The sequence below is a fragment of the Caloenas nicobarica genome, chromosome 1, assembly GCF_036013445.1.
Source record: "Caloenas nicobarica isolate bCalNic1 chromosome 1, bCalNic1.hap1, whole genome shotgun sequence".
NCBI lineage: Eukaryota > Metazoa > Chordata > Aves > Columbiformes > Columbidae > Caloenas > Caloenas nicobarica.
Genome location: NC_088245.1, coordinates 192,955,898 through 192,975,149, shown reverse-complemented (window position 1 = coordinate 192,975,149; position 19,252 = coordinate 192,955,898). Strand labels below are relative to the sequence as shown.

Sequence of the window (19,252 nt, the reverse complement as noted above, 5' to 3'; positions counted from 1 at the left end):
ATCACCAGCATAAATCAAACTGACATGAAAGGAATGGGAGTTGTAAACCTTAAAATAATGTAAAATTTCTTATCAGCGTTACACGGACTCCCTGGCAGTTATTCTGTAAGCGACAAATATTTATGAGGATGCTCCCAATGCAGGGGGAGGAGAAGCACATTCAAGATCATTCCTGTGGTTGTCAAAACAAGAGGATTGTTCATGTGACACTTAACAAATGAGTTTTTGGCTAGCTAAATCAAAATATCTTTTCTAAACATGCTCGAGTTGGGTGCCTGACAGTCTGCCAGTCTTTTAAATGGATATGCTGAGAAAGAGCAACTCACTGAAAAATTTTGTCACAAGAGAGAGCCCTTGCCTGTGTAGATAAATTTCTACTATTTCTCCAGGTTGAAAAGAAGCTCCCAGGGATGAAACAATTCTAGTGTTTGCTCATGATTATGCAATATAACCAGAGTACACCATGTAAACCTGTTCCCTCATGCAATTAAGCACGAGAAAGAAAAAAAAAAAAAAGAAACATTTAAAGACATGTCAGTACAGGTCAAAACAATGCAATGTGAAGCATGGCAAGCATTTGGAGGCAAAATTCCTCCCAAGATGCTAGAAGCAGTGTGATCTATGGGAAACCACTGGTTTCTTTATTTCAACCGCAGCACTCACCTCTCCAGGATAAGTCCACGTCATCTGCACTCTGGTGTTCCAAGCTGCAGTGACAGTGCAGTTAATTGCCAGGCTGTCTCCTTTCAGCAGCTTGACAAGACGCGGAGTGCTTAATTGGACATCAAAAATTGTGTTGGCTGCATGTGATGAAGAGAAAGAAAAGTGAATATCATCGTCAGTGCAGAGTGCCTAATGAAAAGATGAGGAGTGGAGAACACTACTTACTTTCTCGGTGTGTTAGGTACTTCGTGCTATACTTGTGTCCACCAATGGTTGTCTCACAGCTCAGGAGCCCTATGAATTTGTAGGTTGCCTTAGGTATTCTGAAGCCTTTCATGCTGTCCCAAATTATTGTCTTGCCATCAGGAATTAGGGTTTCACGTGGAATCTGGAAGTGTCAAACACGCATTATAGAAACAACTCATCCTCATGCTATTCTTTAATACAGGGGCGTCAAACTCATTTTCACCAGGGGCCACATCAGCCTTGCGTTTGCTTTCAAAGGGCTGAATGTAATTTTAGGCCTGTAGTAGTTACATTTATACAGTCCTAAAATTACACTCAGCCCTTTGAAGGCAACCATGAGGCTGATGCAGCCCCCAGAGAAAATGAGTTTGATACCCTTGCCTAATCAAAGCAGCTTAATAAAAAGCAATGGGGAAAAACAGCCTAAAAATGCCAATCAAAGTAGAAAGGATGACATTTAATTATGCAGTTTTTTCAAGTCAGACTTTCATCACAAAATAGAGGAAAAATCTGGGTGAAGAATGTGAATGTTTTATTTGTTTCCAGGATTTCATTATTTATAACAGGATGTAATTTATGACACAATAGATTGACACTGTCATTAGCCTCAGTGCTTGGGCTGCTATTCTGTTGGCTCCTGTTTGGCAGCTGAAGTGCTCATCTTGGCAAACCTTTGCAATTAAGTATCCTGGTTTCACCAATGAGACACAAATACAGATTTTTGAATGGAGGTGACAAATGGACTTAATTTGCTGTCATTTTGTGGCTTTAACGAATTTCTGCCAGGATTCAATCTGATGCTTCTCATGTTTATGTTGTCTAAAGGACTGGACTGTTTAAAAAAAAAAAAAAGATTAAGGACAAGAGTGGCTGTTCCAAAGCTGACAAGTCACAGAATACACATCTCTAAGTCATTACATAGAACACGAAGTGCAAATTTTAAAGCCACACAACTTCCTTAGGTCCTTTTATTGGGAACTCCTGATCATACTGAATGAGGAAAGTCATATTGACTAGAGATTTTGAGAGGACATCTTGAAACACTAAATACATCATATTTCCAAAGAAAAAGTATTCAGCACATTTAAAAAAATTGGCATTTCTAAATCCCTCAGAAGTTGAGGACCCAACAAGTAATTAGTGTAAAGCCATCAAGTGTTTTTAAATTTGAGACCTGAAATCTAATACAGGCTAAAATATTGCCATGTGAGATCAAGTGCTCACTTTGTCAGCAGTAAAAATTACATTTTACATTAGGATGCTTTGAGTTTTAAACCCCATTCTAATAAAGTATCAAGAAAACCCTGAAAAGACAAAGCATGACATAGGCATTGAAGCTTAGACAAGACCTCTTGTTTTCACATCATCTTTGTTATGCCTTATTGATGGAATAAATGCCACCGTTTGGGTAACACAGAGATCAGCCACAAGTATAAAGCCTGGATATGACTCTACTTTTATAAAGCCTACTTTCACAGTAAAAACATCTTTTTAAAGATGGCACACACAGTTTGAGTGAATTAGTTCCCTAAGCAAAGACTTCTGGGTCAACTAAGCACCTTGCAGCCCATCACCTCTCACTGTGCACCCAGTCTCACTATGTCCCCTTCTTCTCTTTCTTCCCTTTATTTGAGCAGAGGACTTGTATGCTGGCCAGCCCTCTCCTTCTTACAGCCAAAGCCAGCATGGGTGGCTGCCAGAGGCTGCCAGAGGCTGGGGGAAGCATGGCTGCCCAGTGCCTTACTGTATGGTACAGCATCTCTCCAAAACGTGGCACCCTCGATGCTGCCTGCTCAGCGCACACCGAAAGCTGCCCTTGAGATCACCTCCACTCATCTCTTGCCATTTCCTCTGACAGAAGTGCACGGTGAATCAAATGAACAATAATTACAGAGCACAAAATGTTTTGGTAGAATTCCTTATCTTTACAACAGCTGATAAGATGCTATAATAAGCATGCAAATTTCAGGGGAAGTGTGTGTTACACACACATACAAATAAAACCCATTACTTTATAGCCTGCTGGCTACCATTCAACAGTATCTTGGACTCTAAGAGATCCCTTGCCATTCCTGTTCTAAACAAAACAAATATTCACGCTTTGGTTTAAATTAGATCATAGTTCTGCTTTCCATGGCTTCAACTCAATTAATCCTCTTGCTGCTTTTGTGGAAACCAAACTATTTTTGAGCATATTCCTCTATAGGTTTTCATACAGACCATGAAGAAAGAGACAAGTCTGAGTTTCAGAGCCTCCCTAGACTGACATTTCCAAGGGAAGGCATTAACTTCATATTAAGTATTTCATTGACAGATTACTGAATTTATATTAGCCTTACTCCAGGAATGGGAAAGTAACCAAAACACCAGGAAGTGTCTGGGTCTTGTAAATAAAGTGCTCATCTAATAAATATGATCCTGCTTTGCAACACCGAATGTTGTTGGTTGTCTGTATATCCAACAGGCTCACCTGCCTCGGAGGCAGATCTTTGCCTGCACAGTTTACTTATCTGACGCCCCTCAAAACCAGCTAGAGTTACATCTTTTTGTGTAGTTTTTTGCAACTTTGAGACTAAAATGTTTCACAGGCTCACACATGAAAGCATAAATTGACGTTTTAAATTTATTGCACAGAACACTTTAGAAAACTGAAGTCTATGACTAGTGAAAGACCACTATGACACAACTTATCTCTGGCTAAGTCGGGGAAACAAGATACTGCAACAAGCCCCTTTCAGAGGATGGAAATATTATGATTTTGTCTCAGAATAAACCAAGAATGGAGGCTGGGTGCTCACCCTCACGGCCCGCTGTTCTCCCCTGCCAACCCCACTGGTTCAGATGACCTGTTTCCCACTCTCAGAGAAGCATGATTGCTTTGCTCTGCCCTAAACCAACTTCCAGGCAACCACCTAGAGACACAGCATCATCACCACAATGATCACTGCAAAGATGGTACAGGACAGAGGATCCCAGAATCACACTATAATTTAGGTTGGAAGGGACCTCTAGAGGTCAACTGGTCCATCCCACGCACAGAGCAGGTCCAATGTAGTTCAGGGCCTTGTCAAAAAACTTGGCCATTTGGTCAACACAGAGAGAAGCAGAAAACCTGTGAAGAAACAGAGTGCTGGAACAGCGAGATCTCCACTGAAGCAGCAGAGGATAAATCCAACTAAAATAATAGCTTACAGATGGGTACCAGCAGATAGTCAGAAGCATGCAAAGAATCAATGTGTTGCGACAGCTGCAGTAAACATGGAATTTACTGTCTACATACTTATCTGCATGAACCACATCACTGTGGATCCCAGTGCAGTCTTGGCCTTTCACCTTCTTTGTATTTTGTTTCTAACTAAGCTTCAGTTTCTTTTGGTATAAACTGTGGCTCCTTATTCACTCAGCACCAATCACCGAACCTTCTTGGTACCTGGTAATATTAACACAGTACTACCACAAGGTTTTCTGTATATACATATGGCCAAGAGTATTTAGTCAAGCTGTGGTTCCTCATGTCTCCAAAAGCAGATTGTGTGAAAGAGCCAGCTGAAAGTATAGTAAAAATGTACATTAGAGTTTTGAATACTTGTCTTTCATGTCTCTTCTTCCATTAATCTGGGAAGGATGAGGTGGCATTATTAAGAATTCAGACTGTCCAAGTGTGTGACTCTCAACATCCTTGGGTTTTTTAACTCTTTCTATTTCTTATGCAGAAGCTTATTTACCTTTATTCCTGTGAATGTCATTTTTGACTTTATGACAGAGAAACCAAAAGAAGTATAAACAGAGGGATCAAACCATTGTACCAAAAAGTGATGCTTTCTCTGTTTAGCAAGGTAAGACCAAATGAAGAGGCAAGAGAAGGGTGTATTTTATTTGCAATAGAGTTTGTCTTATTTTAGGTATCTTAAATGAGGCTGCCAGAATCATATTGATAGGAATGATGGTTTCAGAGGCTCCAGATATCTGTCTATTAAGCATTAGATCAAAACTATAATTTGATTTCACAGATTTTCATATGACGAAGAAGAGAAAGGGCCATTAGCTGTTCCAAATCTAGATTATAACAGGACCTGAATGCTGGATTTGAAATAGGAATTAAAAGCTCCATCCCCATTTCCCAATCCCTGTTTTATTAACTTCTTGATTTTCAAGACTCCTCCCATGTTGTATATAATTGCCATGCTGAATAATCTAATTTGTATAGATGTTCAGCCTGAAAGTTAGAGAAACACAGTACGTCAAAGGGTTGACTAAGGTAAAGATGCAGTTTTAGTAAAAAAATCATTCGTAGTGTTGAAGATGGACAATAAAACTTCCCCACACTGGTCCACTAAAACTAAGAAATAGCACTGCAGAGGAACAAAATGCTGGAGGCAGTGCTCATGCAACTGTCCCAATGAGTCCTTCCAGAAGAGAGAAATTACCAAAATATTCTATATTTTGATTTTGTGGCAATATAGAATGCAGAATTTAATTACTCTAATGCTGGGATTTTCTGTCTAGCTCCAGAGGATTGCATTATGGGGACACTGACTTCTTCCTTTATTGCTAAATGGAAAACACATAAGAGCTTTTGCCGTCTCTCCTGAAGTAGTTTGCCTGCAGCTGTGAAATGCATTTAATACATCTTTTAATTGCTATGTGAGCAAAAACTTGCTGGAATCTTCACAAGTGGGTGTCACAGATGATAAAAAAAGATATGATGTAATACATTGTAGCTTACGTATTTCAGGAAATTCTGGGATTAGTTTTTCCTGGAATGCAAAACATGTAAGCAACCAATCCTTTCTTTCAAGACTTGGCTCCACCTCCTCTTTCTCCTTCCCAGAGTATTACATTTGGTTTTGATGGTGTAAAGATGCATCTTACACCACAATACTAAGCTAAAGGAAAGTTGATACAAAACCAGAGAGTAGATATGTCTCAATGTTCTCCAAATAAGGAGAAAAAAATATTTTTATATTGTTTAATGAGAGAGAAACCTGAATTTTGACAGTTAGGAATTTAATATGCTGAAATTTCAGATGCTACAATACAGTGCCCAAATAGAATCATAGAATAGAATCATAGAATCATTTCAGTTGGAAGAGACCCTCAGGATCATCGAGTCCAACCATAACCTAACTCTGGCACTAAACCATGTTCTTAAGAACACCTTTTAAACACCTCCAGGGATGGTGACTCTACCACTTCCCTAGGCAGCCTGTTCCACTGCTTCACCACCCTCTCCATGAAGAATTTTTTCCTAATATCCAATCTAAACCTCTCCTGGTGCAACTTGAGGCCATTTCCTCTTGTCCTATCACTTGCTACCTGGGAGAAGTGACCAACGCCCTCCATGCTACAACCTCCTTTCAGGTAGTTGTAGACAGCGATAAGGTCTCCCCTCAGTCTCCTTTTCTCCAGGCTAAACAGCCCCAGCTCCCTCAGCCGCTCCTCATCAGACTTGTGCTCCAGGCCCCTCACCAGCTTCGTTGCTTTTCTCTGAACTCTCTCTAGTACCTCAATGTCCTTCTTATGATGAGGGGCCCAAAACTAAACACAAGATTCAAGGTGGGGCCTCACCAGCGCTGGGTAACGCGGGACAATTACTGCTGGCCACACCATTCCTGATACAAGCCAGGATGCTGTTGGCCTTTTTGGCCACCTGGGCACACTGCTGGCTCATGTTCAGCCGGCTGTCAATCAACATCCCCAGATCCTTTTCTGCCAGGCAGCTTTCCAGCCACTCTTCCCCGAGCCTGTAGTGCTGCCCAGGGTTGTTGTGACCCAAGTGCAGAACTTGGCACTTGCCCTTGTTAAACCTTGTACAATTGGCCTCAGCCCAATGATCCAGCTGGTCCAGATCCCTCTGTATGGCCTTCCTACTCTCCAGCAGATGAACACTGACACTCAATTTGGTGTCATCTGCAAATTTGCCAAGGGCACACTCAATTCACTCATCCAGATCATTGACAAAGTTATTAAACAGAACTGGCCCCAATACTGAGCCCTAGGGAACAGCACTGATGACCGGCTGCCAACTGGATTTGTGTCCGTTCACTACAACTCTTTGGGCCCAGCCCTCCAGACAGTTCTTTATCCATCGAAGAGTACACCCATCCAGGCCATGAGCTGCCAGCTTCTCCGGGAGAACGCTGTGGGATACAGTGTCAAAGGCCTTACTGAAGTCTAAGTACACAACATCCACAGCTTTTCCCTCATCTACTAGGCAGGTCACATTGTTGTAGAAGGAAATCAGGTTGGTCAAGCAGGACCTGCCTTTCATAAATTCACGTTGACTTGGCCTTATCACTTGGTTTTCTTGTATGCATCATGTGGTGTCACTCAGGATAATCTGCTCCATGACTTTCCCCAGTGCTGAGGTTAGACTGACAGGTCTATAGTTCCCCAGATCATCCTTCCGGCACTTCTTGTAGACGGGCATCATAAGTTCCTGTTTCACAAAATCCACCCTATGGAAAGCTAAATCTCATTTACTTTTGATTCTACAGCCACAGAATCTCATGGTGCACTTCTTGCAGGAGAACTGTGTGTGTGTTTGTACATACACACACAGTAGCATCCTAGGTCGGATTATTTTCTCTGCATTTTGCTTTCTTTCATGAGATTTAACAGATGGAAAACAAGAGGCAAAATCAGTATCTATATTAGCAAAGCAGTGCTGGATAGAATTTGTAAACCTCTAGATCAAGTTAAAACACCGGATCAAATCTGTGGCTTGTGCAAAGCTACAGCCAAAGAGGAATCAAAGACTTGTATTAATCTAGAAAGGCATTTTAGGGTGGTACAGTTTGGCAATTGCATGCTATTCTATAAAAAGACAAATTTATTTTCCTTGTAACAATGATGAACATTTATGCTGCTATGTACAAAACTCCCTTTATTTAGAAACCAAACATCACTGGCACCTCCACCTCATTTCTAAGCCAAACAAAGGAACTTTAAAAAAAGAAGCGCTGCTCTCTGTCTTGATACTAAGCACTTTACTACAGGCATATAGGTCAGTTAGCTGTCTGTGTAACTCTCAAGGAACCTAGGAAAGAAATGGTTTCCCCAAAATGTTAAAAATGCCTAGATTTTCTAAAACTGCCCTCACCTTCTCAAACTCTGCATGAGTTTCCTTACAAAGAGAAGCCCTCCCCTGTCTGATGATAAGTGCACTCGTATGGAAAAGGAAGCAGCAAAGTCAGTGGTGGGAGTGAGGAAGGGCAAAGGCTTGCAGAGATCCTTGTACAGCCCCAGCAAGTCTCCAGGGACCGGCTGTTCCAGAGGACAGAAGAGGAAGGAGGAGGAAGGGCAGGGGAAGATGTGGGAGGAAGTCTCTTCTCCTAACAAAAAAATCCTTCCTGGGCTTAAGAAACATTTGTCAGTAAAAATTTAATAAAATGGTATTAAAAGTTTAAGTTTCTTCAGAAAACTCCCATCCAAAATAAGCAATTTGAGGAAGCCCTTCTGTGACATATGAGATGAAGCCTTCAGAGTTGAAATATTTCTAAACACACTGACACCCCAAAATCTTGTGTAAGAAATACTAAATTGTTGCAATATTTCAAAAGCACTACAATAGTAGTAGACAAACAAAGAAACAAAAAGCATGATGCACAAAAACACTTTCAGAGCACGCTTGGCTTGAGGTACCTTTTTTAAAGTAACAGCAATGTTTGGTGCTGTGACTCTGCATGGAATGATCATTTCTCTTCCCACAGTCATGTGTATTATTTTTGGTATATCACTGTGCATCTCTACAAATGGATTGCTTGTATCTGCAAGAGAAGAAAAAGAAAATATTAATATCTGAACCCTTAAGACAATGTATAGAAATTGTAATGGTGCACACAGTCTTGAAAGAACTGACTGATCCTGTTTGTAATGAAAGCTAGACCAAGTCCTCAAATCACTCTTATGTTTCCTGTCATTTAAACAAGTTTAGCAAAATACTATTGAGTATTTGAAAAAAAAAATCACTCAATATCAATAGCAGTACTTTGGTATATCCAGAAGAGTTTAAAGTACAATTTTTCTACTACGGCAGTATCTCTACTGCTTAGGGATGTGTTTCTTATTTCAGGCCATTTCTATTTTATTATCACGAGGAGAAATAATTAGGTGGGAAGGGACTGCACTGGTGCGGCCTCACCTGGAGCACTGTGTGCAGTCCTGGGCACCACAGTATAAAAAGGATATAAAGCTACTGGAGAGTGTCTAGAAGAGGGCTATGAAGTTGGTTAAGGTTTTGGAGGGGAAGCCTTATGACGAGTGGCCAAAGTCACTGGGTTTGTTCAGCCTGGAGAAGAGGAGACTGAGGGGAGGCCTCATGGCGGCTGCAGCTTCCTCACAAGGGGAGGAGGAGGGGCAGGCGCTGAGCTCTTCTCTTTAGCAACCAGTGACAGAACCCGAGGGAATGGCAGGAAGATGTGCCAGGGGAGGTTGAGGTTGGACATTAGGAAAAGGTTCTTCCCCCAGCGGGTGGTGGACACTGGAACAGGCTCCCCAGGGAGGTGTCACGGCCCCAACCTGACAGTGTTCAAGAAGAGACTGGACAAGCCCTCAGACACACGGTGTGACCTGTGGGGTTGTCATGTGCAGGGACAGGAGTTGGACTCATGATCCTTGGGGGTCCTTGCAACTCAGGACATTCTATGATTCTATGACTGAAATTCATTTATCAGGAAAGACCTAAAGACTACACGTTCCTGTTGTCTGCAAGAAAATGGATGGAAAAAATGTTGACTTCACCAGGAGAAAAAAATCTACTGTGATTATCCAGCCATATTTTCAACCCTGAGAATACAGACTAGCAAGAGTTAATTATTCTTCTGCTTCCCACTATCACAATACCTATATGTCTCTTTTGTAAGTGACAAGGTAAATGAAAATGCCAGGAAAACATTCATTCTGCTTGACTCAATAAGTAAAGCTTGGCAGAGTAATTTACCGTCCCTTGAACAATCCCTTTAACAAAAGGCATTGTCATAAATAGCTTGCGCTGGGAACAGGGAACATTGCTGTTGTTGCTATTGTTTGGGTTGCTTAACAAAGAGAGGCTCAAGCCACAGGCTCTGGCTCCAAATCTTCTTTGCAGGTGTTCAGATTTGAAGGTTCGGTTTGACTCCCAGTGCAGAGAAACTCCCTCAAAATTCACATAAGGTTTGGCTTTTAACTCTTAAAAAAGTGGAACATGCAGATCTTAATTCTGTGCTATCTACAGCTCCAATGTTTTTTCAGGCAAATCCTATTATTTTCACTGAGTCAAAAATCTTACAAACAACAATGGAAATCTTTCTTGGAAAAGAAATCAGTAAAGCTAGCAAGACTGACCCTTCATAAAACCCTAAATTGTAATACTTTACTAAAGTGTTCTGGTCCCAGACTTTTGCATGTTGACCTTTGTTCACTCAAGTAGTTCTTCAAATGCACTACTTTTGCTTCTCTTTCAAAAGAATGAACTGCACTTCCCAGCGTCATAAAACTGTTCTGCCCTTAGGATCCTCTTTTCTTATGATATGCAACAATAGTTTTGTTTGAGACATCAAGCAGGAAGAGAAGCAAATTCTACTCAAATTTATACTATGGAGAATCCTAAGGCAGAGTATCTCAAATGTACCCCAGGATACAGAAAAAAATTTTCTTAAAGATATTTAATGAAACTGTTGCACAAACATTCTGAAATGAAAGACTGCCTCAATGCTTTATTTAATAATAGGTGTTAAATATCCACAGAGATCGCAAAAGGAACTTATGAGTAATAGAGGATGCATATGTAATAAAAAATACCCTAAGGACTTGCTAGGCTGACGTTTCCTCTGCAATACGATTCAAGGAAAGACCAAGAATGAACCTGTTTGTAGCATGGTGAAAAGAATCTTTTTTGTTTTTCAGGGGCTGCAGCCACAGAAGAGGTCACCTACCCTTTAACATCACCACACAAATGGATTTACTACTCTCCAAAGACTCATTTGTCTTTGTCAAAAAATTAAGAGCTCCTGCCCCAAAGCAGCAAACTTTGCAAAGTAGTTTCCTGTATCATAATCTCCAGATCATTACAAGTGTGAGGAAGAGCTGTTCTGGGGACTACCGGTGCTGTCTGCAGACACAGTGTCACCACTGACTGATGCCAATATTGAGGCAGTGGGGGCTGTGCAGCTCAGACCTTGCAGGATTCCTGCCCATCGAAAGGCAGGGACAGGAAATATGCACAAAACAACGCACTTTGCTTTTTTTCTTTTTCTTCAATGGAAATGCACATTCGCGCCTGGATAAGTCAATGAAATGCTCTATAAATGTCAACTGAATACTCTGGCTGCTCTTAGTAGGCTTTAAAGTCCAGCTACAGCCTTTCTTGGTACGCTCCCTGCAGTGGTACACCAAGGCGTCTCCGTGCCCCCGCTATTCGCGTGCAGAGCTCCCATTGACATCACTGGGGACTTCCGCCATGGGCCGGAGGGCAATCGATGGCCCCAAGTGCTCCAAATGTCTTCCTGCTTTTGATTAAAAGAAATACGCATCATGTTTCCTAGCTCAGTTTTGTTTTTATAATGAGCGTGAAGGCTTTTCCTGATTCCCTTTGATTTTATTCTCCTTCTGTCTTAATGGCCATAAGGGGATACTCTCAGTGCCTCAAGACCAGAATCTGATGCAGGCTCTACCAGCCTGGATCATGCAAAGCTGAACCCACAGCAGCACCAGGGTAGGCTATGCCACATTGTCAGGGTATGCCAACAACGTGGAATCCTTCTTTCCCACAAATAATAGCATTCCTTTTTCATCTTTCCCTCCCATCATAGCCCCTCATCATTCCTCCCAGTTCCTTCCTGAGGGGAGGTAAATGCCATCCTTCCCTGAGCATATGGCTGGCAGCACATCTGAGATGACCTAACCTCCTGCCAGCGGTCTTCTGGGCCAGCTTCACTCTACTTTCATGTTCAGAAAGCTCTAGACATAAAGGCAACATCATGGACTGACCTATCTTGAAGACTACATCCAAGTTACACATTCAGCTCCATCAAGATTTGGAATGGAAGATCTAAGAGGGTTGACCAGGTTTTTTGAATTTTTCTTTGGTTGGTTGGTTTTGGGTTTTTTGCTTTAGAGATGCCCGCAAGGGTAGTGAAATGAAAGATAGATAGTCAGAATATTTGCATATGCTAAAGGTTACTTTAAAAGTCAGATTAGCATATTTTTAAATTATGTCTGGAATTAATGACTATATGCTGGTTTGACTGTGTTCCTTACAATATCTCTCAGTTACAATCAATATGAAACCACGAAGAGTATTCAGGAAATCACAAAATCCATGAAGGTCACTTGCTATATTGTTAAAGAACATAAATATCAGCTTTTTATTAAGCTGGTTGGCAGCCAGATACAAACTTGATAAGAGATTTAACACAAGCAATATTATGTCTGGTATCAGTAACGTATCTAGGCTATTTATGGGGTTTGCACAAACAACTATGTCAGCCAACACTAAAATGCCAAATTCAGAAAAGATGGAGAAGTTCTTTATTTGCACAGGCTTCAGCTACTGTTCTGGGGTTTCTTTTGTTTTTAATAATCTGAGCTATGTAAGTCAGAGTACTTACACATACATTTGCAAAAAGAAAAGTCTCTGCAGGGAAGTCTGAGCTCCTTTAAATCTCTGAAAGTTTGTCCTCTGAAGTTCTTCCAAAATACCTACTTACACTTAGCTCATCATTAAGGCTTTTTTCAGGCTAGAAGAGCCAAAACAGTTTCCTCACATTCACATAGCAACCTTTTCCCTCATGCATGTGAAGAGGACTAAAGTCTTTACTAAGGTACAGACCTGCAAACTTCATTAAAGTGCCAATTGCCAAATTCCCTTTCCCATTACAGGGATTCACCCTAACTAGCTTTATTTATCCCTGATGAATTAGTAGGGCTGTTGAGAAGTAATTTGAGGAGAATCTCACATATCTAAAAGACACTCTTTTCCCACTGAGCTAGGTGGCCAAACTGTTACTGTTGTCACTGAGGAGAAAGGGGCAATTCTGCCATGGGACACATCTAACCAGTTTTAGACATCTGTGTTACAATGAGATGAAACATGTCCCATGAAAAGCACATATTTAACCTACTTACATGTATGTGTCTATGTTCCTCAAGGAAAAAAAAAAAAATCTCGTTTTGTATGTCTGGAAGCACAACACTTATCCGCAAGAAGGGCTTTTGCACTCTTGCATCTTCTTAGCCTGTAAAATAGTACTCAAATGATTTATAAACATTGAAGGAGGACTCAAGATATAAATTAATAACCACAGAAGCCCAGGGGGGAAAAAAAAAAAAGTGGATATATCTGGAGAATATTCAGACACAAAGCATTGCTAACATAATTGTACAGTGATTTTTAGGCAGGGTTTGTTTGTTTTCCTTTGGGGCTAGTTACACTATGCTGTCATCAATGTAGTCCATAATACACATACACCACTGTTAAAACTCTTAAGAAAAATATTCTTACCCACATTAGCCAGGAAATCCACACTAAAGCAATTACTATGTTCAGAAAGCCATCTCTAGAAAGGCCAGTGGACGTTAGGGATACTTTTTCAGATGTAATCCTCCCTCACGATGGTTCATCTTGGAAATGTATTTCTGTTTCATTAGGAGTGATAACCTATAAGCCTCGGTAAGGAAGAAGGACTTAGTACATGGCCTTTGATGCTGCCAAGGTGTCCACACAATCACCACTCGCAGTGTACTATAATGTGAAGTCCATGTACATGCAATGACAAAAGCACGGCAATTATAGGTTATAGAGGTCAGCAAGTCCTAGAGGGCTCTGTTTTGTAACAGGAACCTCATTAGACACTAAAAATGTGTCCACATACTTGATACAGCTGTAGCATAGTTCAATTTCAACTAGTTTCCTTTTCATAAAAGAAATTATATCATATTATTAAGTCTGACAATGTTAGCCAAAACCATACCACTCATAAGTTAAAACTGTGCCAAAAGCAAGACAGAGAAAAGGCACAAGGGAGGAGTTTCCAAGGCCTCAGCAGGTTCCCCTGTCAATACATTGTTTCTGAATAAGAAGAAGAAGAAAAAAAGAAAAAGAAGAAAATCTCCCTTTCTGTTAGCTTTCAGGGTGTTTTGTCTTACTGCCTTTTTCACCAGTTGAATTATTTTTACTTTGATGCTTCTGATCTTCAAAGAACCTTTTGGGGCACTGTTTGGATGCCCTCCCTGTTCTTCAACATAGTACGTTTAGAGTTGCAGGAGTCAGTCCATTCAAGCTAAATCTTAATTCCATGTCAGTTCTGGGACTGGATCCAGCTATCTGTCTACAAGTGGACCTCCCAAGGAGGTGCCATATGATCAGCGCTTGCAGACCTCCCGAGGAGGTGCCATATGATCAGCACTTGCAGAATACAACTCTAGAGTTTGAAAATGTACTCAAAACCCCAGATGCTTTGCACTTCAAAGGCTTAGATTTTGAACTATTCACTAATGCTAAAGCCCTTCATTTCGGACTGTCCAACCTGAGATACATATCAAGCCAAATATCCAAAACTAGTGAACATGTTTGACATTTTAGGCATTGTGGAGTACAAGTACTGTTGGGACTTGTACCTTTAATTACCCAGCTCTGATTTGTCTCACCTACTTAAATAATCTCTAAGCAAGACAACTATTCTAAGCTTGTTCTCCAGATTCCTTTAAAAGTCAGCAATGAGAAATATATACCAGAAGGTCCTTTTTTCTCTCTGTTGAGTACAGAAAGAGAATAGACAACTGACTCAGGCTAGAGGTCCAGTTTTAAAACCAGAATATTTTGAATGGTGCTTGATTGAGGAACCAGTACATGTCTCATTTTGCAAGGAAAAGTATGCGGTCAGAAGACATGCACAGCAGGAGCATGAGGAGAGACGAGGAGAGGAAGAACGTTGACTAAGAAATGGGTTAATATGCTAAAGCCAAGTACAACTTCTCTGTTGCAGCAGAATTAAGACATTACTCTTGTATATTAATAGCTGAAAGCTGTCTCCATTACAGGAAGTAGCAACACTTCAAATTGAATCGAAGTTTGTTTAAATACTTGCAAAAATCTAGCCCTGGTTTATCAATGTAATTTAACTTACATGTTTTTCCTCTGTCATACCATGGGAAAAAATGATCAAAGGCAAGAGATGATGAGAGTACAGAATGAAGAGAACTTCACATTTTTTAATGAAAGTGAATGAGCTCCAATAACTGGAAAAGAGTGTCTTGAAGATAACAGAATGAAGGCAGACAGAAAAAAAACCCAAACAAACAAACGCTAAAACTTTAGCACTGTCCCCAGGGCAATCTACGTAGGTTTCAAAACAGCTAATAATTTGGTGTTTCTTAAATGTCTTTATTCCATAATTATCTCTTTTCAAACAGAAAATTCCCCATGCCTCACTCCAATATATGCAGTGAGTGTTATTACAAATCTTTCTATTTTACTACTAGGATGGAGTTGCATAAAAAAACAAAGATCAGAAGAGATTTTAGTCCAAGACAGTGGAGAAATTGGCAAAGAGGCTTTGCCTCATTTCACATTTTTCCCATGGCTTGTGGTGGAAGTCAGGCCATTCGTTTTCTTAGAGTCCAAGGTTCTTAAGAGAATTAATTTCCCTCGCTTGATGTCCCAATTCTTGACCCCTGTGTGGTTGCTGTGGCATATACTGTGCACTCACTGCCCTGTGCAACTCAGTAGTGACCTCTCCAGCTGAAAGAAGGATGGTGTCAGGACTATCTCCTGCACGAGGAGTAACCAGGCTGCTTGTTGCCCGAACACAGGACTTCTGAAATGCTTCAAGTCATCCTGGGACATGTGGGTCTTCTCAATGTCCTGCATCTTGGTTTTGTCTATAGAAGATCATTTTCTGTCATAGTACACATTCATTACTGAACCAAGTGACTTACTGTCTTTATTTTTTTTTAATCCAGTTCATATTCAGTATCACTCTAATTACGGAAATGAATAACATTTTTAAAACAATAAGTGATGACTTCCTGTACAAACAATATCAACTTTCCTGATTCACATTCTGTGTTTGTAAATAGCAACTATTTGTTCTCATCTGCAGCATGCTAAGACATGGGAAACAGGCACCTCGGTGATCCACATGGAGCTAATATGGGAAATGGATTGACACAATGTCCTGCCACAGGAAACAATACAGAACTAGGAGAGTGCTGAATTTTACAAATGCTTATTTCCTAAGCACCCACAAATTCATTTAAAATAAAATCAAACTCAAGAAAGCTAGTCTTCACAGAGGATTTTGTTACCCCTGTTTCACCACCACTTGCACCAGATATCTGAATTTAATGCATGTTCACAAAAACAATGACTTATATTAAGAGGTTCCTTAAGTATTTTCTTTCCAAATGCTAACATTATGTGATCAGAAAGGGTGAGTTTTGGTACTTAGTATCTTGTTTCTTTTCAACCTATTCAACAATTCTTCCTGAAACTGTACATTTTTGGAGGACTAATATATCTTTTCTCACTTTAGAGCAAAGTGACACTTTCAAAAAGCATTAAGTGAGTAGTTAGCTTGCAGCCTCCCTAATTATCGTAGTTTCCTCTAACTCTCATATGTGCTTACTAAGACACAATCAACACTTACCTATTGAGATTTTGGTTTTCAATCAAAAGGATTCTCAAATTCAGAAAATTAACATGCCAAAGATGCCTAAGCTTGATCCAGGTTTGTCATCTAAAAATTTTACTGTTTTTGGCAAGTGAGGTATGAGGAGAAATGTAATCTAATCCTGTCTTCAACAGTGACATCAACATTTAATGACTGTCTTTCCAAAAAAAAAAAAAAGTCAACAAAACCAAGCCATTCAGGAACTCTTCTTTAACTGATTATTGGCAGAGGGGAAGCTGTCTAAAAACTTTTTCTCCTATGATATGTTTCTCTTCCATCACCATGTGAATTAGGCAGATAACCTTCGTTCATATACATCCGATTGAGGTCCTCTGATATGTAAGCTACATACAATCTCAGAAGCAGTGAAGAGTTAGAAAAACTGTCTTTTGTTTGTAAAAATTCAGAATTCAGAAAAATTAACACTTCAAACAGGAAAGAGACCAAGAGAACATAAAGGAATCTCTTTTATCATAAAGAAGGTTTAGCAGAGAGATTTTCAGGCAGAGTCACAACCATCCTTGCTCTTCTCATGTGGTGAATGGAGAGAATTGTGAGTAGATCTCAGCTAGAGATGACATCCAAGGTGGGAGGTTCAAGAAGGTCCCATGATGGGAAACTTGCAAAAGTCATCCAAGAAAATTGTATGTTTTCCTAGACAGCAGGAAATGTTGCTCACTGAATCAATAACTGACTTTGGTTATGCTGCCATGAGTGCATATATAGTTGGATATCCAGTGAATAATATGAAAATAGTTGGGTGAGAAAAACGTTCCACAGTATATTTCATAGAATCATAGAATAGTTTGGGTTGGAAGGGACCTTCAAAGGTCATCTAGTCCAAGCCCCCACAATGACCAGGGACATCTTCAACAAGATCAGGTTGCTCAGAGCCCCCTCCAACCTGGCCTTGAATGTCTCCAGGGATGGGGCATCTACCACCTCTTTGGGCAATCTGTGCCAGTATTTTATCACTCTCATTGTAAAAAATTTCTTCCTCATGTCTAGCCTGAATCTCCTCTCCTTTGGTTTAAAATCATTACCCCTTGCCCTGTCTCAACAGGCCCTGCTAAAAAGTCTGTCCTCATCTTTCTTACAAGCCCTTTTTAATTACTGAAGGGCAGATGAAGGAAAGCAGGATGAACAGCATGAATTATTCAATAATTCTCAATAAAAAACCACACAATAATAGGGGAGCTATCTTATTTTCTAACACTGTAGTGACAGGTCCATTTCATTCTGCTTTTTCACAGCACCAGTCTCACTCTTTGTATCACAAAATGAAAACAAAGGCTAAGTAACTCTGATGTGAACTCATTAGAAGCAGCAGACACATAATTTGGAAAACTTCCAGTTGCACATTCTCTGTAATATGGGCTTTCAAAATATGTGAATCCTGATAGCTTACATTAATCTATTAATTTTTTTTCCGTAAAAGTCAAGAAAAACTAAAATATAAATTTAAATTAAATCCCTGAAGTGTTTATAATTTCTTCTTTTATTATTGTGTCTATTGAATTCAACTGTTCTGAGAAGTGTCTGATTAATATCCTGGAAGAAAACAGGATCAGAAAGCAATTTTTGTTACAGTCTAACTGACCTAATTCAAGCATTTCCCATACATCACACAACACTGCTAGCTGAACACAGTTCTCTGTTTAGTTTGATTCCATTTATTCCAGATTTTTTACAAGCTGTGTAACATGAACTACAGACTACATTTTTGAATGTGACTTAACATGCAAATAGTAATTTTCTACAGCATGAGATAATTCAGTGATCTGGATAGACACCTTTGGCATGCTTCAGCTGCCTAGAAATCCACAATCTTAGACAGGGTAAAGTGGATGTGGTACTAGATATATGGTTTTCATCAGTCATCATCTGATTCTGTAAGATCTGATTTCTCTGATACCCATTTCACAGTTTCACTTCTAGTCTACTTCCATGTAGAGTTCTGTTTACTGTAGCAGACTGGTTGGACTGGGTCTTTTTCATTCTTCATTTTCTTCCTAACAGATAAAACACTAGCACTTGTATTTGCGAGCTCTGAGAAAGCAGATTTTATACATGAATAGGTTAATTATCATGACATTTGCAAGGCTGAAAATATCATTCAAACCCCTGTATTTAATCACAGCTGAACTATCTTATTTATCCATTTTGCTGTGTTGAACTGAAAGTATCAAGAAGTGTTAAAAAATGTAATCTTACCGTTAATAAATACATAGACCGTAGATTCCTTCTTCTTTTTTGCTGGACTTGTTGGATATTTGCAGCTGTAGTTTCCAGTGTCACTTGCTTGAGTTCTGCTCAAGGTCAGACTGCTGCAGGACTGCTTCCCATTCTTTCCACAGGCATATTTAATTACTTTCAGCCTTTTGCTATCCTTACTTAGAGTTTCAGGCAAAGACCATGAATGAACCATTTCCCCCCTGCAAATACAGATAAGGAAGCTGAAACAATTATGTTGGGCTGCAATTATACAGCTCCAGTTCCCAAGCTTTCTTTTTTATTATATCAGGCTATTTCTGGGGTTCTCTTTTATCTTGTTTTCCAAAAACAACAACAGAAACAACAAAGAACTATTAAACAATTGCTATTGAAGTTCACTCCCCCCCCCCTCCTCCCCACAACATAAGGTTTCATTTTTTTCTAATTTCAGTTGCAAAAAAAGAAAGTGTCAGGTGTAT

At 40.0% G+C, this 19,252-nt stretch overlaps 1 protein-coding gene across 1 annotated transcript in view; it reads right to left on the bottom strand.

The window, feature by feature from the left end:
- FLT1 (fms related receptor tyrosine kinase 1) overlaps positions 1 to 19,252 on the bottom strand; it is a 117,045-nt gene that overhangs the window by 81,683 nt on the left and 16,110 nt on the right. Inside the window, exons 3-6 of the mRNA XM_065631578.1 lie at positions 18,774 to 18,994; positions 8,554 to 8,678; positions 889 to 1,051; positions 664 to 800 (exon numbers count right to left, since the gene is read on the bottom strand). Of these exons, the coding sequence (XP_065487650.1) occupies positions 664 to 800; positions 889 to 1,051; positions 8,554 to 8,678; positions 18,774 to 18,994 (646 nt within the window). The remainder of the gene's footprint in view (positions 1 to 663; positions 801 to 888; positions 1,052 to 8,553; positions 8,679 to 18,773; positions 18,995 to 19,252) is intronic.